General features: G+C 47.8%; 1 protein-coding gene across 2 annotated transcripts in view; it reads right to left on the reverse strand.

Annotated features, from left to right (window-relative positions):
- The window catches only part of SNX9 (sorting nexin 9), a 1,580,311-nt gene that overhangs the window by 1,282,838 nt on the left and 274,364 nt on the right, over nucleotides 1–23,109 (reverse strand). For both annotated transcript variants that reach the window (XM_069607724.1, XM_069607723.1), the window contains exon 2: nucleotides 10,409–10,495. In XM_069607724.1, coding sequence (XP_069463825.1) covers nucleotides 10,409–10,495 — 87 coding nt within the window. The remainder of the gene's footprint in view (nucleotides 1–10,408; nucleotides 10,496–23,109) is intronic.

Here is a 23,109-nt window from a genome sequence, read left to right on the forward strand (position 1 = left end):
GTGTGGTGCACTTCCTGTGTTGCATGTGATGTCTGGCTCCCCTTTGGCTGCTGATGCTGTTGTATGTGCAGGGATGGTGGTGGCAGTTGCGATATGGCTGTGGTATGGCTCATGTGTGTGAGTTGCAATGACGTGTGTTGGGGATTGTGATGACATGTCTGAGGTTTGCCAATGCCACTCATGTGCAACTGTCATGCGTGTATGTGTCCATTGTACAGTGCCCTGATGCCTGTGTTTTGTTTCTCCCTGTCTGCAGCGTCAACTGATGAAGAGGGCGGAGAAGGTGCTGTGGAGCACAGCGCCGGGGATCCGACCGCCAGCCGGAGACGCAAGGCCCGGCTCCCCTCCCGTGTTGTCATCTCGTCGGGGAGTGAGGAGTCCGGTGCCGCGTCCCAGGCCGCAGCTGCCGGGAGGAGGTCCAAGAGGCGGAGGTTGCAGTTGGACTCCTCGGCAGCAGAAGGGGCAGCTGGGACCCCACAGGGCCCAACAGGGGAAGATGGCACGGAGTCATCCAGGTTGGTGGGGGGTTTGGTGGAGGAGGGGGCCGTGCAAGCACCAGAGACGGGGTCTGGAGGTGGGGATCCCACTGGTGCTAGTGGTGCAGTGCAGGACCAGGGACAGGAGGCAGCACAGGCGGCCGCGGAGGTGCCTGTGTGCAATCCTGTCCCCGATCCTGTCCCTGCATCATCTTGCACCAGCAGGGATGCCTACGTCCAGACCAGTTTTCAGGCACGGGATGAGCTGACGTCAACTGGCCTTCCTCTGCCTGCGGACGTGGCCATCCAGGTCCGGGTTGAGCCTGTCCTGGCTGGTGTGGCGTTGCGTCAACGGGCCATGCGAGGTGACCTGCAGTCTTTTCATGGAGAGACTGCACGTCATCTCGACTGGCTCGTTGACCACGTCAGCCTGCTGGGACAGGTCACCCAGGCCGGATTCCTCCATCTGATGGGGCTTGCTCCGACCCCCTCCTCAACTGGACCCCCTACGCGCCAGTCGTCCTCTGTGCCATCTTCCCACCCATCAGTCACCTGGGTGCCCTGTGGAGCTGCCTCTGACGGTGCGGCCAGGCTGGTGGAGGAGGCATCCCTGCCACAGTCGGGAGTCGGAGGTCCAGCAGGGGTGGCCACATCAACAACTGCACCCCAGCCGGCGGAGAATGTGCAGGCAGCAGGAGGCAGTGCACGGGCAGAGGCAGAGCAGCAGCAGCAGCAACATGGTGGGAGACATGAAGGCTCGGGGCTTTCGACATCGGAGGGGCAGGCATCGGCCGGAGGGCAGGGGGACCCAGGACAGAGAGTGTCTTCCGTGTGGCAGCGGTTGGGCCACGCCTTAGGTGCGGAGCGGCGGCGGGCGGAAGAGGCGCGGCTCACAATGGTCAGGGCGGAGAACTCCATGCAGAGGGCCCTAAGGCGGGCCGAGTGCCTCGAGGCAATCCGCAGGGGGTTTGAGGAGGACACGGCGTCGTCCCTGCGGACCCTCGGGGCCATGGAACTGGACCGCCTCCGGGACATCGAACAGGTGTTCGATGATGCCCTGGCCCGAGACACCACGGAGTGAGCCGCTGGACATGCCCGCCGCCTTTGTATACAGTTCTTTAGTTTTAGGTTTCCTTTCTTTCTTATGATTTGGAGTCGACGGACACTGCTCCACTTTTTGTATATAGTTGATTTTTAGGTAGGTTTTTTAGTAGGTTTCCTTTGTTCAGTTGGGCTCATGGACCCTTGGTAGTTTTTTACATAGTTCATTATTGCATGGAGATTTTTTAACTTTTGACTTTGGCCAAATATTTTTTGGATTCTGATTTGCAGTTTTGTGTTTTTATACGGACATGCAGCTTTTTTTTCTCATTCACATTGTAGTTTGTTTTCTTTCTTTAGCATTCTTTATTTTTTTCAATACAATTTTGTTTCCATACTTCACTGTGTGGTATCATCTCATTGGTTTCATGCATGTCATGTTGTGTGTTTTCCCATTCAATTGCAACCATTGTGTGTGACGGACATGGGTTCATTAGCTTAATGAACATTGGGGGTGTAACATGTGATTTCCATTTCCATGTGGGTGAATGGGTTACTTGGTAGGGCTTTTTGGCTGTGGAGGCTGTCCATTACGCACATGATTGGGGATTGTGAGGACCTGGTGGAGGCTGCCCCTGGTCGCTGGGGGGCGGGGTTGTTGGACTACATGAGTGGGGGCCTGGTGGAGGCTGCCCATGGTGGCAGGGGGGTGGGGGTGGTGAGAGACATGAGTGGGGGCCTGGTGGAGGGTGCCCCTGCACTGCTGGGGGGTGGGGGTGGTGGTAGACATGAGTGGGGGCCTGGTGGAGGCTGCCCCTGGTGGCGGGGGGTGGGGGTGATAGGGGACATGAGTGTGGGCCTGGTGGAGGCTGCCCCTGCACTGCTGGGGGGTGGGGGTGGTGGGAGACATGAGTGGGGGCCTGGTGGAGGCTGCCCCTGGTGGCTGGGGGGTGGGGGTGGTGGGAAACATGAGTGGGGGCCTGGTGGAGGCTGCCCCTGGTGGCTGGGGGGTGGTGGGAGACATGAGTGGGGGCCTGGTGGAGGGTGCCCCTGGTGGCTGGGGGTGGTGGGAGACATGGGTGGGGGCCTGGTGGAGGGTGCCCCTGGTGGCTGGGGGGTGGGGGTGGTGGGAGACATGGGTGGGGGCCTGGTGGAGGGTGCCCCTGGTGGCTGGGGGGTGGGGGTGGTGGGAGACATGGGTGGGGGCCTGGTGGAGGGTGCCCATGGTGGCTGGGGGGTGGGGGTGGTGGTAGACATGTGTGGGGGCCTGGTGGGGGCTGCCCCTGCACTGCTGGGGGGTGGGGGTGGTGGGAGACATGAGTGGGGGCCTGGTGGAGGGTGCCCCTGGTGGCGGGGGGGGGTGGGGGTGATAGGGGACATGAGTGGGGGCCTGGTGGAGGCTGCCCCTGCACTGCTGGGGGGTGGGGGTGGTGGGAGACATGGGTGGGGGCCTGGTGGAGGGTGCCCCTGGTGGCGGGGGGGTGGGGGTGATAGGGGACATGAGTGGGGGCCTGGTGGAGGCTGCCCCTGCACTGCTGGGGGGTGGGGGTGGTGGGAGACATGGGTGGGGGCCTGGTGGAGGGTGCCCCTGGTGGCTGGGGGGTGGGGGTGGTGGGAGACATGAGTGGGGGCCTGGTGGAGGCTGCCCATGGTGGCAGTGGGGTGGGGGTGGTGGGAGACAGGAGTGGGGGCCTGGTGGAGGGTGACCCTGGATGCTGGGCTGTGGGGGTGATGGTAGACATGAGTGGGGCCCTGGTGGAGGCTGCCCCTGCACTGCTGGGGGGTGGGGGTGGTGGGAGACATGAGTGGGGGCCTGGTGGAGGCTGCCCATGGTGGCAGGGGGTGGGGGTGGTGGGAGACATGAGTGGGGGCCTGGTGGAGGGTGACCCTGGATGCTGGGGGGTGGGGGTGATGGTAGATATGTGTGGGGGCCTGGTGGAGGCTGCCCCTGCACTGCTGGGGGGTGGGGGTGGTGGGAGACATGGGTGGGGGCCTGGTGGAGGGTGCCCATGGTGGCTGGGGGGTGGGGGTGGTGGTAGACATGTGTGGGGGCCTGGTGGGGGCTGCCCCTGCACTGCTGGGGGGTGGGGGTGGTGGGAGACATGAGTGGGGGCCTGGTGGAGGGTGCCCCTGGTGGCGGGGGGGGTGGGGGTGATAGGGGACATGAGTGGGGGCCTGGTGGAGGCTGCCCCTGCACTGCTGGGGGGTGGGGGTGGTGGGAGACATGGGTGGGGGCCTGGTGGAGGCTGCCCCTGGTGGCGGGGGGGGTGGGGGTTATAGGGGACATGAATGTGGGCCTGGTGGAGGCTGCCCCTTCACTGCTGGGGGGTGGGGGTGGTGGGAGACATGAGTGGGGGCCTGGTGGAGGCTGCCCCTGCACTGCTGGGGGGTGGGGGTGGTGGGAGACATGAGTGGGGGCCTGGTGGAGGGTGCCCCTGGTGGCTGGGGGGTGGGGGTGGTGGGAGACATGGGTGGGGGCCTGGTGGAGGGTGCCCCTGGTGGCTGGGGGTGGTGGGAGACATGGGTGGGGGCCTGGTGGAGGCTGCCCCTGGTGGCGGGGGTGTGGGGGTGGTGGGAGACATGGGTGGGGGCCTGGTGGAGGGTGCCCCTGGTGGCTGGGGGGTGGGGGTGGTGGGAGACATGGGTGGGGGCCTGGTGGAGGGTGCCCCTGGTGGCTGGGGGGTGGGGTGGTGGGAGACATGGGTGGGGGCCTGGTGGAGGGTGCCCCTGGTGGCGGGGGTGTGGGGGTGATAGGGGACATGAGTGGGGGCCTGGTGGAGGCTGCCCCTGCACTGCTGGGGGGTGGGGGTGGTGGGAGACATGAGTGGGGGCCTGGTGGAGGGTGCCCCTGGTGGCTGGGGGGTGGGGGTGGTGGGAAACATGGGTGGGGGCCTGGTGGAGGGTGCCCCTGGTGGCTGGGGGTGGTGGGAGACATGGGTGGGGGCCTGGTGGAGGGTGCCCCTGGTGGCTGGGGGGTGGGGGTGGTGGGAGACATGAGTGGGGGCCTGGTGGAGGCTGCCCATGGTGGCAGGGGGGTGGGGGTGGTGGGAGACATGCATTGTTGATCAGTAGTGCAAGGTGACATGTGGGTTGGCTGGGGGGCATGCCCATGGTGGATGGGCTGCCTGCGGGACATGAGCATGGGTGCAGGGTAGTCCCCCGTGGTGTGGGCTGCCTGCAGGGTCCGTGGAGGTTGTGGAGTGTACACCTGGGAGGGCCCACACGGCCAATTCACGTGTGGTACTCCCCAGAACCCCTGAAATACACGTACCCTGATGAAATCGCGTGTGGAACTTCCCACGCACCCCTGAAATACGCGTACCCTGCTGAAATCGCGTGTGGAACTTCCCGCACACCCCTGAAATACACGTACCCTGCTGAAATCGCGTGTGGAAATTCCCGCGCACCCTTGAAATACACGTACCCTGCTCGCACTGGGCCAATCGCGTGTGGAACTTCCCGCGCACCCCTGAAACACACGTACCCTGATGAAATCGCGTGTGGAACTTCCCGTGCACCCCTGAAATACACGTACCCTGCTGAAATCGCGTGTGGAAATTCCCGCGCACCCCTGAAATACACGTACCCTGCTCGCACTGGGCCAATCGCGTGTGGAACTTCCCGCGCACCCCTGAAATACACGTACCCTGATGAAATCGCGTGTGGAACTTCCCGCGCACCCCTGAAATACACGTACCCTGCTGAAATCGCGTGTGGAAATTCCCGCGCACCCCTGAAATACACGTACCCTGCTCGCACTGGGCCAATCGCGTGTGGAACTTCCCGCGCACCCCTGAAATACACGTACCCTGCTGAAATGGCGTGTGGAACTTCCCGCGCCCCCCTTAAATACACGTACCCTGATGAAATCGCGTGTGGAACTTCCCGCGCACCCCTGAAATACACGTACCCTGCTGAAATCGCGTGTGGAAATTGCCGCGCACCCCTGAAATACACGTACCCTGCTCGCACCCGGCCAATCGCGTGTGGAACTTCCCGCGCACCCCTGAAATACACGTACCCTGCTGAAATCGCGTGTGGAAATTCCCGCGCACCCCTGAAATACACGTACCCTGCTCGCACTGGCCCAATCGCGTGTGGAACTTCCCGCGCACCCCTGAAATACACGTACCCTGCTGAAATCGCGTGTGGAAATTCCCGCGCACCCCTGAAATACATGTACCCTGCTCGCACTGGCCCAATCGCGTGTGGAACTTCCCGCGCACCCCTGAAATACACGTACCCTGATGAAATCGCGTGTGGAAATTCCCGCGCACCCCTGAAATCCACGTACCCGGCCAAATCGCGTGTGAGACTTCCCGCGCACCCCGGTATACACGCACACATATTTTTTGTCAGCGGGTGTCCGTGTTTGTGGGTACCCCTTTGCACGTCATTTGTCCTGGAGGGCCACAGTATAGGACATTCATCATGGCAGTATATAGGTGCTATTTGTTGGCGCACCTTTTGGCGCACATTTCTTACAGCCGCAGAGACGCTACCGCCTGCTTTCTTGTGGCGGTCGTGTTTGTGCCTGTGCGCTGGTTTGAGCGTGCGCTTTTTTGCCCTATTCTATTCCATGAATACGTGTTGTAGGCGAGCGTGTGGGCGTTCCGCGCACTTGTGCCCTGTACTTCCCCCGTGACACCCACGTTTTGGCAAGTTGTTCCCCATTCCGAGTGTTACGCCCGTGTTCCGCCTACTTTTGTTGCGTGTGCCGTGCTATGTGCGAATTTCGCTGTGGCCTGTGCGATTTTCGCTGTGACCTGGCGCACGCTGTTAGATGGCCTGTGCGCCAACGTGCGCCGCGCACTTTTTTAATCGCACATCCGCTGGTTTTCTCGCGCACGGACTTCCATGAATCGACGTGCGCTGCTTTTCGTGCGATTTTCGCACTTGCACTGTGATTTTCGCTATTCCACTGCGATTCGCACGTTTTTGCCCACTTGCGCCGCGCTAATTATTCCATGAATCGGCCTGTGAGTGTTTCCATATTCCCTCGCCAAATCATGACTACATCGTCAATATAACGGTACCATGAAATTATGTTTGCCCTGTGGGGTTATTTTCCACATAGATCGATTTGCTCTCAAAATGGTCCATGTATAAATTGGCCAAGTCGGGGGCAAAAGTCGCCCCCATACTTGTGCCAGGCAGTTGCTGAAAGAACTTTCCATTATACATAAAAAAGTTTTTTGTTAGTGCATTAGTGCAAGATCAATACATTCAACTATAAACTCCGAAGGAGGATGTTTCTCTTGTCTTTTTTCTAAGACTTGGAGCATAACAGTGGTGCATTCAGATTGGGGAATATTGGTATATAGGGACTCCACATCTAGAGTGACAAGGATGTCTTCTTGCCCCAGGACCAGGGTGTCAAGTATGTTTCTCATAGATGTGGAGTCCTGAACAAAGGACTTCATTTTATTGACAAAGGGTCTAAGAAAGACATCCGTGTAGATGGAAAGCGGTTCAAGGAGGGAGCCGATAGCTGACACAATGGGTCTTCCCGGGGGCATCTTCGCATTTTTATGTATTTTTGGTAAGCAGTAGAAGGCCGGGGTGACAGGATGTTTATTGATAAGAAAAGCAAATTCGTCTTCATTTATCCAAGTCTCGTGAAGAGCATGTGTCATCAGACTGATGATTTCTTCCAGGATCATAGAGATAGGATCCAGTGTGATAGGTTTGTACACTAGAATGTTGAAGACTTGTTTTTCGACTTCTGTTTTATAGAGGGTGGAGTCCCAAAGGACTATCCCTCCACCTTTATCAGCTGGTTTTATAATAAAAAGGGGACTGTCCTCAAGTGCTTTTAGGGCTTGTTTTTCTTTCTTACTGAGATTATTTTTATACATATTTTTGTTCTTGCATACATTTTTAGCCTCTCATGATTTTATTTTCAAAAGCCAGAATCTCGGGAGATACCATAGTCTGAGTAGGTACAAAAGTGGAAGGTGGTTTTTTTCCTGATTTATTATCTTTTCTGGAAGATTCCTCTTTATCGTGGAAGAAATATTTGAGTCTGATCAGTCTGAAAAAGTTCTGAATCTCAATCTGTTTGGAACAGATCAGCTTTATTTGCTGGGACGAAAGATAGTCCCTTCTCAAGGATGGCTTGTTCTGCCGTTGTGAGATTGTACGAGCTTAGGTTGAAGATGGGATTTACCAATTCTGAGGTGGTGGCATCCACTGACGTGTACGCATCGCGTGGTTGCCCCACTGTCTGGTCTTGCCTTTGTTCTCTCTCCGCTGAAAAAACTGCCCTCTTTGTGGTGGCCCATTGGCATTAGTATTTTGGCCTGTGTTAGTTGTGTGAGAGTCACTGCTATTAGACGAGTTTGAAAAATTTACTAAATGTTTTTTTTTGTGGTCTGTTGTATGGACTTTTCCAAGTCGAAGGATTGTTACTAGCTTGTTGGAAGAAACTCGGAACTAGACATGGGTAAGTATGTTCTCCTTTGTAGTTCCCTATATCTTTCTTTAGTTTCCAGATTTTTTTATCCAATGTAAAGGTCTTAAATTTAACCATTTCCTCATTCATTTTTGCTAGGGCTGCTTTTATGACTGGGATAATTGAGTCATCTTTTATTTTTTTCTCAAGTGTATCTAGTTCCTCTTTTTGTTTTTTACCCTCTTCCTCTGCCGTCTCGATAATGAGGATGACCCAGTCCCGGGAGCATTTATTACCCACTCCGCTAAACCCCTTCATAAATCTGGGGTTTTCAAGGAAGACTCTTGGTATGTTCTTGACTTGGAGTCCTTGAGGGATCACTCCGGCTTTTAAATACTCTATCATCATTTGTCCGTGGGACTGGGTGCAGTTCCCCGTGTCCGACACATACATTCTGTCACAACCGATACACACATGAGATGGTTCCATCTCAAGATGGCGACCGTGACGCATGACGCCGTCAATGACACCCATGCCATTAATAGATCACATGATCAACAGTACGTTGTAACTATCACAAGCTACAGACTCCTTTTGAAATAACCGCAGAACACCAGCTATCTCATAAGTAAGTGTATGTATGCGAGCCACTCTATATGCCACCGATTACACGTGAAAAGTCAGCCCTAACAGAAGGCACCTTTGCTCTTTTCGTGTCTCTATTGTAGCTTAACTGACAGACGCGAATAGTACCAGAGCTCTTCATTTACGCCATCCGCTCGCCGCAGCATTTGTTGCATGAGCTAGAAGACGGAACAAGCAAATAAGAACAGAGGTAGGACCAATACCCCTCCTTACTACAAACAACAAAGACATGATGGGAACACTAAATGAATACATTTTACACATATAGATGCTGTATGACAATTACGACACTGAAAAACAAAAACAAAACGAGACTGGGTTACAGAATAGAATTTAAAAGCTCCCATGAAAAACCGGCGTTTTCTGACAGTAATTGGACCTTACATTGAGTAAATATTGGTATACATGTGTTTTCTCTCTCGTGTGTGCTTTTTATATATCGCAAAACAAAACAAAATAAGCAAATTCCTGTGTAATAACGAACCATATCGAATGAATCAACTAGCAAATAGTAAAAAGAGATGCTAGAAATAATGTCCTTTGGAAAACAATGATGAAACTAAGAAAGTAGTAAGGATGCACAATCAAATGACATGCTGGGTGAATTTGTGAACTCGTAATGTGAATAGATATTGTTTGAAATAAGTATTTGACTGGAAATATAGTGGATTTTAATTGTTTTTTTATGTACATGTTTTATGTACTTTGTTGTAGAGAAATATATGCGGTCTGATGAAAATCAAGATTGAATATTGCCCCAACATCGGGTCCGTGTGTGTCCTGAAGAAAGCCTTGCACCAAGCTCTATCTAGTGATTTGACAACTTGAAGGCTTTTCCACAACCAAATAGCAAGGCTGGAAACAGTCTAAAACCTGTCGAAACTTTTGTAGATGTGGGATTTGACAAAAATTGGACTATGTCATCCACTAACTATGAATGGTACTGTATGATATGATCAACTGTACAAAAATGAAAATAATTGATGTGTCCCTTGTATATTTGATTACACATGAAATATTTGGTTTGATTTTCTTCGATTGATTCTTTTTTGAAGACCACTATTTGGTGGCTTTTTACATTGCTTCTTAATAAATTGTATTTTTCTATATTTCCAGTTCCTACCGTCTTTGATATATGTTTAGAAAGATGGTTTTTCCCACATTACTGGTTGGATTTATATAGTGCCTTGGCTCCTCCTTCCAGACGCTTGTTTGTGTAAGGCAACTCAGATGTGCAAACTAGGTATAGAGTGGTTGGGAATTGTAGTTCTCTGGGCCTTGCTGGGTCATCGGTAACTGCAGGACCACAGCCTCAGGAATTATATCTGCCATCTTACAGTTCATAACTCCCTCTTCAAGTTGTTGATAAAGGCACTCGCTGGTATGTCCCTCCTCTGAGGGTGGCTTTCAGTTTTCAGGAGGTGCTTTGGGCTGATGACTACCGCTTGCATGAAGGAAGCTGAACACCTAGACGCTACCTGCTCCATGGACCTCTACTCCTTGATTCCCTTAAAGGGCACTGTCCCTACTTGTCCCACTGGTGACCAGGGGGCCCATACAGTGGTTGCAGGTTCACGTGGGTGATCCCATAAAGGGACCTGTGCCCATTTACACACACACACACACTTCAAAGAGCAGACTGAGCATATTGAAGTAACCTGAATTCTGCACTAGGTGCATTCATTGCATTTCAAGGACATCAGTGAAAGGGCAGGTGATAAAAATAGGATTGTTTAAAAGGAGAAACAGCGCCACTGAGAATTACACAAAAAATAAAACACACAAAAACAAAGTGATCATCCACATGCTGCTCACATTTTTTGCACCGCTTAAGATTCTGCACTTCCCTTACCTTGTTGGTGATTACTACGACCTCCCCTTCTTTTACAGTCAGCTCGTTGTTTCCTGGTTCAGCAGCAAAGTCGTACAGAACGCGAGCCTTGAGAACAAGAAGATGAAACCTGCAGGTTAGAGCTCACATTTAACAAGATCAAATATATGTTGCAGCCATGTTTTACATCTGGATGTACGATTTATTACAGTGCAAGGAACACAACCTCAGAGAGGCTGCCCACAATTACCACTTAAACATGGACTTGACAAGAAAAAATCTTTTTAAAGATTCAAAAAAATATTCAAATGGTTTAGAGAACGCCGATTAATAATCAGAAGTGTGCGGAGACACCTTAAAAATGAAGGAGACAAAAAGCAATTCTTATCAACTTTAATGGAAGCATTCTATTTATAAGAAGACAATGACACTTGGTTAATGTTTACATATCCAGTCTACTATTACAGATTCTGTCAATCACGCCCGTCACGGTTCCTAGACATAAAATCGAAATCAATAAAATCGAAAGTCAAAATGTCGAAAAAATAATCTCGAAAAAAAAAAAGTCGCATTTTTTTTTAATACGTTTTTTATTCGAAATGGGGGGGTTCCCCCCCCAACCCCCCTTTTTTCTATTTTTTTTTATTTTACCCCTTTTTTTTACTTACCAAACCCCAAAAAAATATATAAATAATAAAAAAACAAATTCGACTTTTTTTTTTCGACATTATTGATTCGACTTTTTTGTCATTCGACTTTATTTTTTCGATATTATGACTGGACACCCGCCCGTCACATTGCCAAAACATTGCCATCCTAGTCACAGCAGATTATTATCAACACAAATGTTGATAGGGGCAATGGATTGCAGTATTGTTACCTCAGAAAAATAAATCTTGGGCACAGAGAACTAGCCGTTCAGTTAAATAGTGCTTTAGAGCACCACCATTCGTATAAAGCAAAACAGCATTTGGGAGGGGCGTGGGGATAAGGAAAGGGATCAGGTAACATGTTGTAACTGTACATTTGTAAAGCGCTTATACACAAGTGAAGTGCTTCAAAGCGCTTCAAGGCTGGAAGGGAACAAGGGACAACAGTAGTCATTTGTAGGCTTTGAAGTTTCCGAATGATCTAACAAAATTATATAAAACATATAAAACAATAAATACAAATACAAAATTAACTAGTATTCTAGGCTGAAGGCATTTCTACCAGTGCAAGTGCTTGACAGGAAGAAAGGAGAGAAGGGGGCTGAGGGAGGAGAAGGAAAGAGCAAACAATCAAGCTGTCGTACTAGGCCCAACGACTTGTCCGATGGTACAATTGCATGACAAGGAGTGTAGAGAGAATGAGAGGGGGAGGGGGAATGGACATACAGAACAATAAACTACCGTACTAGGCCTGGCAACCTTCAGATTGAGTGATGATAGGTCACCATCAATAATGCACCTATGCACAAGTGTTTCAGGAACAACCAAGCTACGGAGGGAAGACAAGGGAGGACAGGACAAAACGTTCTTGCATTAAAGGTTGTGCAAGTGCGGAGACAGGAAGTGCGAGGGACAGGGAGGGGGAACAAGTGCGCCCAGTCCATCAGTGGCCTGGATTAAGTGCAGAAGAGGTTGCCTCTCACATGGAACGTATTGTGAGTGCAGAAGTGCGAGGCAGAGGCCCAGAGGCAAGTGTAGGACTGGCGCGGGAGCCTGGGACCTGTGAGGCTCACCAGGCGACCAGTCAGCGAAACTGAGCAGAGTTGGGGAGGAAAGCAGGAGAGATGAGAGAGAAGGTTAGCAGGGGAGAGGTAGAGAGAAAGAGGAAGAGAAGAGGAAGGTCTTGAGGATTTCCCGGAACGTGAGGAGATCCAGCTCAAGATGGCGAGAGGCAGGGAGGCTGTTCCAGAGAGAGGCAACTGCAGAGGATACAGTTATTTCCCCAAATCTAGACACTGTGTGGCAAAATCCTGTAGATGTCTTCATGTCCTCAGTATAACAGGGGCAACATTTTAACCACCATTATTCTCCTTTACTCTCACAAGACTTAATAAAAGAACACCTTTTACATCGCCCTGGGCTGCATTGCCACAATAGTTCAAATCTCAAGCTGGTTACTGGCTCGTTCATGAATGGGTGGGTTTATGAGAACCTCCAAATGTCAAAGGTTGTAAGTGGATTGGATTCATTTTGAGCACTAACATATGCACAAAATAATGGGCGTGTTAAGAAAACAACATTGTCATTGTTATTAGTGTACATCCTCTTTAAGCATTGCACTTTTAAAAGTAAAGAGGACCACGGGGGACATCTCTCACCTTTGAGAAAATGTGGACTGATTGCATTAGTGTCACTGTGATGAATCGGGAGGTTACATCCGTTCTTCTTTGGGGGCAGCCAATCTCTTTGAGACTAGGGAGGTGAGCCCGCTAAGCAAAACTCTCCATAGGGGCTTGGCAAAGTGGGGCGTCACTTAGAGTGACTCCCTACCGGGGGGCAGGGACCCCCCATTCCGGTAAGGAACTACCTACAACTGAGGCATTGTCGGCATATATGGGAATACCAGAAGTGAATCTGACTGTCAGCAGTGGAACTCTTAAATAATGCACAAAATGCATTTGAAGAGTTGGCACAATACAATGCTGGTCTCTCAATGGGCTTGACAGTTAAAACACACCTTTTGTATCTGGTAACAAGAACACAAAGTAGTTCCCCTTGAAAGGAGGAGAAGTGATACGCAGAGGCAAGCCTCTGACATACTGATGTTCTATGTAGGAGGAACCACGCTGCTGAGCGGAGCTGACTGTGGCACAAAGAAGGGTCCGTAGACAGACGCGGAGAGTAACTGGGAGAGAAGCATGAGAAAACATAAAGCAGGGCAGACGAGGCACAGGGCTGTGCAGAGTCGGGAAGGTGTGACCATGCGGAGAACATGGTGGGCCTGGAGCCCAGGAAACAACACTGAATCTGGCAAGCGAGTGAGAGGAACAATTCCCCCGCTCGCACTACGGAAAAACAGCAAGAGAGCCACATAGCAGCAAATGAAAGAGGCACTCCCTCTTGCGTTCAGTAGTAGACGCCCAGGAGCTGGGGAGAACCCCAGTGACACCGGGTCAAAGCCACCTCGCTGGAGCAGGACCTGTTACGGAGAAGGAATGCAGGGTGCTCACAGCAGAGGGGGGCACAGAGACCAAACCGGGAGAAACGAAGGGGCTAGATCCCTACAAGGGACAACCAGATCCAGGGAGGGAGACAGACATATATAACCAGAAGGGTTACGGGATCCCTATAAATCAGAGCCTTCAAATCAGCCAAGAGCTGAAAGTCGCACACAAAATGATATATTACGGGGATGTCCATAACCTGACAGAAAAGTGAGAAACTGAACAAGAGAAGAAAGCGAGCTAGGAGGGCCCTACTAAGCAAGTAAGGGATCATCTCAAGGGGAAACCAGAACCAAGCAAGAGTGGAATCCTGTGGGGAAAGACCCACATAGTTGGAGGAGGATAAAATAAATATCCCTTCATCTACGATCACTGAAAGAATGTACTTTTTTTTTTTACTTCAGAGTATATATACTTCAACGCGCTCTGGGGCCAAAAATCAACAATAGAAAATATGAAGATTTGCCAAATTATCAACCTGTCGTCCCACGTCCTTACCAAATCCCAGACCTCGTTGTTATCATTGGGTCTTAACTTTTGTCCCACTGTGAACTATGATTACGCACAAGTACGCATAGACTTTGACAAGTTTATGTGTAAAATTAAGCTAAAAAAATTCTTTGCTAATACAGATGCCACCATAAAGCGTCCGACATCAAGCACTGGTGGCACTGATCTCTTAATTTCGGACATTCCATCACTCATGGATCTGGCATGCCTCGATGATGATAAATATGATCCCTTGAACATTGATTTTTCTGACTTTGACATAAATCCCAATTGGGACATACGGACTAAGCTTAAAAGTAAATCTAACAGAATCTTACCATTGCCCAACGTCAAGCTATGAATGAACTTCAGATGCTATCCAATATTGTCATCAAACCAGCCGATAAGGGCTCCAATGTTGTTATCCAAGACAGAACTAAATATGTCACAGAGGCTAATCGACAATTACATGACCGCCAATGCTATACCAAAATGTTGAAAGACCCTTCTGAAGAAATTAGGACAGATTTGATTGCTTTATGTACCAGGTGGATGAATGAAGGTCTACTGGAGGATGATCTGGTTAAATTTCTCACTCCTACATGTTACACAATACCTATCATTTACTTCCTCCCCAAAACACATAAATGCCTTACTAATACCACAGGCAGACCCATTGTCACTTTATGCGGCTCATTATTGGAACATCTAGCCCAATTCATTGATGAAACACTGATTAAATTCGTCACAGTGTTACCTTCCTACCTGAGGGATACTAAGGATTTCTTAAAACATGTTACTAATACACCTTGGGAGGAAGGCTTGCTTTTGGCTACTTTAGAAGTTGTTTCTTTATGCACATCTATTAGCCACACCATCGGTATTTCTGCATGTAAATATTTTTTGGACACTCGCTCTTTAAACTACCTTGGACACAGTTCTATGATTTTGGAGATGCTTTCATTCTGTTTACACAATAATTTATTTCTCTTTGAAGGACGCTTCTATCGGCAAGTAAGGGGGACTGCGATGGGTAGTACCTTTGCACCATCCTATGCTAATCTCACAATGGGGTGGTGGGAGGCTACTTTCCTGTCTGATTTATTACCATCTTGCTTTCCGACACAGATTATTTCTTGGTGGCGGTATATAGACGATGTTTTTATCATTTGGAAGGGCACTGAAAGCGACTGGCTATCATTTGTTAAAAGCATTAACAACAATCAGGTCAATATTAGCTTCACTGAATGCCACAGTCGCTCAAAGATTGTCTATTTGGATGTGACTGTTATGATGGATGATTCAGGCATCAGCACAGCATTACATAAGAAACCTACTAATACTTGTCTACCACTCCATGCGAACAGTTGTCATCCTACACCTTGCAAAAAATCCATCCCTTATGGTGAATTTATTCGGTACCGCCGCAATTGCTCCAACATTGCCTGCTTCGATTATCACTGTGCACAGACAGCCATGGATTTTCTGAAACAAGGCTACCATAAAAGAACGATTGAAATGGCATATCTTCGAGCTCGTGGTATGTCCAGGGATACCCTACTGTATGATACCAGGCCCAAAATTGTGTCTAATGATGATCCTAGACTCATCACATTTGCTACTGCTTCCAATGACATTCAAAAAATTGTGGAAAAGCATTGGCATGTTCTTATTCTGGATAATGACGAAGCCCATTTTGGGCAACCGACCAACCCTGACGTACAAACGTGTTCCTTCTTTAAGGGACAAACTTGTGTGCAGTTTTTTACCCCCAGCGGGCAAGATCCAGTGTTCCAACACATGGCTTCCAGCTTCACATATGGGATTTACCAAGTGCATGAAGTGTAAAGCATGTACACATGCCATTGCTAAGAAATCCTTTGTGCATCCCATCACACAAACACAGCAAATGATACGTCATTCTATTAACTGTGATACCACCTTCGTTGTTTATGTACTTTCTTGTCCTTGTTTGTGTTGGTATGTTGGCAGTACTACCTGTAAATTGAAACTCAGAATTCTGCAACATTTGAGAGCCATTAAGAATTCTGATCCGACATACCCGATGGCTAAACATTTCAAATCTGAACAGAACAATGATGTGAAAATGTTAACGTTTTTTGCTGTGGCACATGTACCCCCTCATCCCAGGGGTGGTGATCGGATTCTGAGGCTGAGACAACTTGAAACCAGATTTATTTTGGATCTTGACACCAAATTTCCTAGGGGTCATAATGTGGACGAGGAGCTTTATACTTTTTTGGGTACCTAATTATGTGCCTAAGTCTATTTATTGTCTTCCCTGCCATTTTTGCCTTATTTTCCTTCACTGGGGTTATCTTGTTTTCTTGGTAGGACAATCTCTCAACTTTATATTTCCTGTTTCACTTTTTGTTGGTTTCATGCAGGTATTTATTGATTTATTTTTTCCACACTTTCTACAATTTTCGTTTTTCTTTACCTGCCTGTCTTAGCTGATTATTTTGCATTATAGGGGGAATGTTCTATTAACCATGTCTAATTTATCCTGGTGGCCTACATGTAGTCTCTTTTCTTATATATCTGTGTCTTTCCCTTCTCTCCTCGGCATTGTTAATTTTTTCCACAATGTTATGACTTTGCTGGTCCAGCCGGCTGTGTGGCCTGGATTTGTCATGCTGCTTTCAGCCTTTGGCTTTGTGCGCTTTTACATCATGGTCTATTATTACTGTATACGCATTTCCACTTTAACGGAATAGCTGCTATCTTTTGCATTTTGCACAGTCCATAATGCTAATGCACTTGCACTTTATAACATCTTCAATTTTGAAGTTGGTTAGGCACTTTGTTGTCTTGCTGCTCGTTTTGCTCATTTGCACTGTACAACTGATATCTCATGATTTAGCTGCTATTCTTGCTGTTAGGCACATTGTGTCTTGCTATTCGTTCTGCTCATTTGCACTGAACAACTGACATCTCATGGTCCAGTTGTTATTCTCGCTGTTTGCACATATTATCTTGCCTTTTGCACTGCTATGCTGACATTTTTAACATTTTGGTCTAGTCCCACTGTTTTTTACTCAATTTTACCTCTAATTTCGGCTGACCTCTTTTTGCAATTCTGCTGTATTTTTACTTGAGTGCTGGAAATAACATGTTTTGTTTACTTACTACATGAGGTCGATTGTACATTTGCATTAGGTTAATTCCAATGCTGTTTTTTTTATTCTGAGTGTGGCTATTATACTATCTGTGCCATGTGGTCATTACACTGCTATTTAATGCACTGTGCATTTATTTCCAGCAAGGCACCTATATAAATATTCCTATATGTATAAGGTTTTGACTGTATATTGGGACTATTATGTTCCACATAATGTAATGTTTTACATTTTGGTCAGTGCCACTTTCTACCTACTGATCACTGACAGAGCTTTTGGAAATGCACTGTGCTTCCATTTCTCAGTTTTTGCCTGTATACACACTCCCAACATGGGCGCGCTTATTTCCTCATGTGTTGTAAGCAGCTGCTGCCATAGACATTGTTAAGGGACTGCTTGCTCGTAGTGTATTTACCACTGCCTAATCCACTCCCCCTAACATGATCAAGCGCTCATTATAGCGTGAAACATCTTGTTTGCAGGCTGCTACAACCAGGCGCCCTGCTGTTTTGTCTTTTATGTGCTGCACTGTTTTGTGCATTTGTTCTTTGCACAATGCATTTTTTTCTCAAAACTTTATAAAAAGATTAAAGACATCAGTAATTCTTCTACTGTGTCTGTTGTGTTTTTTCCGACCCCATATTGAACCTGACATTTGTTTTCGTGCCTGCGGGAATGCGATTCGCCTTTTCCTCCTTTTCTGCAATATATATATATATCTCAGGAAACCCTTTTTGTTTATTTAGAACTCAGACACCATGGACACGAACTGCTAAAGTCAGGAGACCTGTAAATAATTGTGGAACTTCATACTACGAGATACTCCTGGAAATACTGTGAGACGGCAGAGCAAAGGACATTTAGGGCAACCCATACTGCTTTCCAATCCAAAAAGTTGTTTTCTCCAAGTCTTGGGGCCAGTTTAGAAGTTAGGATTTGGACAGAGACAAGATTTATTATTTTCACTGATATTGACGCGCACCCTTTGTTCAGATTGTTAGGTAGGCAATTTCCCTATTCAAATATTGTCAATAAAACGTTTTCTTGGATTTAAATACAATTCCTGTAGTAAGACATGTCTTCTGATCCAAGTCTTTCTTCTGGTCCGCCACATCACACAACCGTACAATTTTCAATACCAATCAACTGTCTTGAAAAGTTTGTTATGCAATGCAACAACATGCCTGCATTACCCATCTTACAAAATTCATTGAAACAGGATATGAAAATGAACACTGGCTCCAAAGTGTTCTTTGTAAACAAGAACAATTGCAAGATCAGATGTACGAGTTATACGAGTCACAGGGAGTTTAGTTTTGTCTATTCCTAACTAGGCATCTATCCATCTCCAATTAAGGTTGGTTAGGGAAGAACAAAGATTATGTGGGAATGGTTCGATGCTAGGTCTACCATAATTCAGATGGCATTGGCATATTTTGTAGTCATGTCAAATGTTGGCCTTGAAAAATACCTGCCACAAATATTGCCAGCGGCTGCCTGGCGGGAATGTTATGTACTGTACTGAGCTTAATACTGTTCTACTGTGCCATTTGCATGATCTCTTGGTACTTGCATACAAAGCTTAGGTTTTGGCAGCTTCTGTCCCTAGGTCTCACTGGAGCATGTACAGGAAAAGGTGAGGCAGATTGTCAGTGGTAATGGCCCTTTGATAAGGGAGAAAACAACCACATATTCTTCCCTTTGGCTTTAACAAAGCCAGCTAAACGAGACAACAGTGCTTAGCAAGAGACATAAGAAACGTCAGGGCATGTCATACATGCCAACATTATCCATTCGGTTCAGGGGACAGTAATCCAGACCATGTTTTAATGTTCCATTATGGGACTCTTAGCCCTCGGTTTGTAATGGTGAAATGTTATGTATGGCAGTCATGTGCTTTTCTCGGTCCATAGATGAGGCAGTAGTTTGTGTGACAGCACTGTTTCTGAGAAGAGCATGGAAGCAACAGCGCTGCTTGGACACTCGGGGCCAAAGCTAATGGGATTCTTTTTGAGTGTGCAATTTATCTTGTATTTCACATGCGTTTTGATGTTTAAGGCTTTTTTAAAATAATGTTTATTTACAATGTATTATTTGATTTCTATTTAATTCGATAAAGAGGGATTGAAATGTCTTTCTCCACATCAATTATAAGTTGTTCAAGGGAAGGAGGTGGTGAGGAACAGGAGTATAGGATTGTGAACACACAGAAGACCTCTTTAAAAATAGATTTCTGGGTTGTATTGTGTCAGCTTTTTAAAAAAGTAATTCAGAAGAGTTAAAAATCTTTTGAGACATTTAGAATCCTGTCGTAGTGGAAGCTTATTTAGTGCTGCTATCACTAGCAGGGTGTAAAGCAGGTGGTTGTTAAATCAGAATTAAGGGGACGACTTGGACATTTTTGTGAAACTACACCTTATATTATATCCTCATTCTTCAAAGCAAATAAAATGAGACAGAAAATGGAATTCTTCCCATCATTGCACCCGTGGATCCATATTGCAAATAACTTTCCTACCAGGAACTTTGTTCCACTCTCTCCAACTAACAGTAACTTTCCACCTAATCTACAGAAGAACCACGCCCAACACCTCCTTAATTGAAGACTTCATGGACTTGGTCACCGCCATGTCGCTCCTGTATGCCCACATCTTCTGTGGTGACTTCAACATCCCTGGCAACCCAACCACCAAGTCAATGCAATGGAGGAAGCTCTCCACTGTCTCTACTTGATACTCTGAACCTCACACAGCACACAAAAGACCCAACTCACAGGAAAGATAATATCCTCGACCTCCTCATCACCGCCTTTCCCACCCTGCATCACAGCTCACCAATCCTGATCGACTGGTCAGACCACCTGGTAATTCTCTTTGCCATGTAACACCACAACAGTCAAGCAAATGCATTGGAAACCCAGCAAATAAGCCTTAAGATCATTCAAAAACTTCCCAGTGAAGGGTCTCACGGAAGACCTCGCAAAACTCCACCTCATATGCGCAGACGAACCAGGACTGTGACCCTCTCTGAGCTGAACACCACCATCACAAGAAACTTTAACCGCCACGCACTAGTGAAACAACGCACCCTCAAGCCTAAACCTTCTGCATCCCGATACTGAACGCCTCTTCAACAAACAAACCATCAGAAAGCAAGAAAAGACTTGGCGAAAAATCCTGCAGCGTATTCAACCCTGCCTTTCTCAATGAACTATGTGCTACACAGGCAGCTGGTCTCCACTGCCAAAGCCAATTACTACGAAACCACCATAGCCAAGGCCAACAATGAAAGCTAAGCCCTCTTCAAAGCCATCAAAGCTTTGAATCAACCCACATCCCGACCCACACCACATTGAAAAATCCATCTACTCTTTCTTCATCAACAAGATCAGCATGATCCACCAACACATAGACATCAATGTCACAACTGATAACGCACTACACATCCCTTTTTACACAACCACAACTACCTGGACAACTTTCAAGCCACTCACTACTACCCATAACATCCCTCAAGGCCACATTTTAAGTGAATGACCGCCTGCCCTTCTCGCACAACCACAACTACCTGGACAACTTTCAAGACACTCACTACTACCCATAACATCCCTCAAGGCCACATTTTAAGTGAATGACCGCCTGCCCTTCTCGCACAACCACAACTACCTGGACAACTTTCAAGACACTCACTACTACCCATAACATCCCTCAAGGCCACATTTTAAGTGAATGACATACCTGCCTCCTTACTCAAGACTCTTCCGACTGAAGAACTCCTGCCTTACCCGAATCATTAACAGCTCCCTAGGTCAAGGGACCATGCCCTCGATCCTGCAGACCGGACAAATCCTCACGCTTAAAGAAACCAACACAGAACTGTGATGACCTCAGCAACTACTGCCCCATCCTTCATCTTCCCTTCGTAGGTAAGATCCTTGAGAAAGCAGTGCCTGAACAGCTCCTTCAATACATTGAAGTCAACACACTCTGCCAGTCCTACCAATCTGACTTGAGACCCAGATGAAGCACAGAAACTGCTACAATCAAGGTGATCGACAATGTTTTTAAAATCCTCAATGATGGTCATCCTTGCCTCCTGGTTCTCCTAGACTTCTCTGCAGCATTCGACACAGTAGATCAGCAGACACTGATTGACAATCTATATCGCTGCCTGGGGATCAGAGAGATCATTCTCAGCTGGTCCAAATCAGAACTTGCTAATCGGCACCAGTTTGTACAAATGGATTTCCCCACATCATCAACTCTACCTATTATATGGGGAGTCATGCCAAAGATCCCTCCCCTCCCCTGTGATCTTCTATCTTTACATGGAACCACTCAGAACCCTCCTCGCTCCAAAGAACATCCAAATCCACCAATATGCAAACAACAAGCAGCTCTACCTCAAGACATCCCCCCCACTGAAGACATCCAAAGTGTCAAGGAGTGCCTTGCATTGATCCAGTCCTGAATATCCAGTGCTTACCTGAAATGCAACCCCTCCAAGACTGATTTCCTATTGCTATACAAATATACCAAACACCCTGATATCCAGACCTAGCTCTCTTCTATGAATCTTAAGGACTTCACACTCCAGCGGACCCTTGGGTTTGACATAGATCCACACCCCTCCTTCAAATAGCAAGAAGGAAGACAAATGGAAAATCAAGTTCTTCATCCCAGAAAACAACTTTAGATCTGCTGTCCAAGCCTTGGTCCTTTCCCACCTGAATGGTGACAATGCCTTTTTGGATGGCCTTCTGGTGACTTCTTCGAAATCCCTGAGATGTGTGCTGCATGCTGCAGCACAAGTCATAGGACTCCACAAATTCGATTTGACCACCACCCCCCAATCCTAATTGGGCTGCGCTGGCTCTCAATGGAAGCCTGCATCATCTTCAAATCCTGCTGCATCATCTACAATCTACAGTCCCCAAGCTACCTCAATGAGAACCTCATCACATCAAGACTTGCCCCCTCACATTTACAGTTCCAGAGGGAGCACAAGACCATTGTTTTCAAAGAATGGGTCCTCCCTAACACATAGGTCCACAAACGGTCCTTCCCCATCCTATCTGCTCCCCACTGTTTCCTCCCGCGTGTGCTTGAGGATGCCTTGCTACCAAACTGCCTGCCCTCCCCTATTAGCACCCTGAGTGCTTGTGTCTCTTCTTCCCCCTATTGTAAAGCGCTCTGTTTCCCGAAGCTAGGTCCTTGCTCAATAAATACCATACCAATCATGATAATAAGACATGAAAAAGAATGATGCATCAAATTTGATATCGCTCATTCTCAATTGAAATGTTAGGGAGGGCAGGTAGCCACTCGTGCATCAAATGAGAAAATGGAGAAAAGAAATTCCTGGGACAGCATTACATGGTGAGACTGGGCATAACATTGGCTTGGGTGCCGATAAAGTGTCCCACAGTCTAAATGGCCATTTGTTCCTTTTAGGACTCTCTTTCGAGCAGTTGAACATTTTGCATTTTAAAGTATAGGTTTTCAGGAACATTGGTCAAAACTTCTAGCTCCACACTGAAAGAACGCCTTTGCCTGTTGGGCCTGCACTTTGGGAATTGCCCTACAGGCCAGTGAGTCTGCAGCTGGTGAAGAATTACCAATCTGACGAAACGAAAATAGCGAAAAGGTTTGTGAAAATGTCTTCCATATGAGAAAGCCTCCTAGCGGTCTAATGGGAGTTGGGAAGAAAAGTTCATGGGTTGGAGGCATCATTAAACTAGTTGGTTGTGGTAATGTCAATTACACCTAGTATCATAACAGAAAAAGGCACAGAGGTGAGTTTCATGCATTTATTTGTATTTATTTTTAAAGGTCTGTTTATTGATTTTAAACAATAAAAGGAACAAGTTGTTTAGCAACCCCCCCCCCACCACCACCACCACCACCACCTCAATCTTAAAAAACGTTGCTGGTTCCTCC

The sequence above is a fragment of the Ambystoma mexicanum genome, chromosome 4q (genome assembly GCF_040938575.1).
Source record: "Ambystoma mexicanum isolate Mex_15411 chromosome 4q, UKY_AmexF1_1, whole genome shotgun sequence".
Lineage (NCBI taxonomy): Eukaryota > Metazoa > Chordata > Amphibia > Caudata > Ambystomatidae > Ambystoma > Ambystoma mexicanum.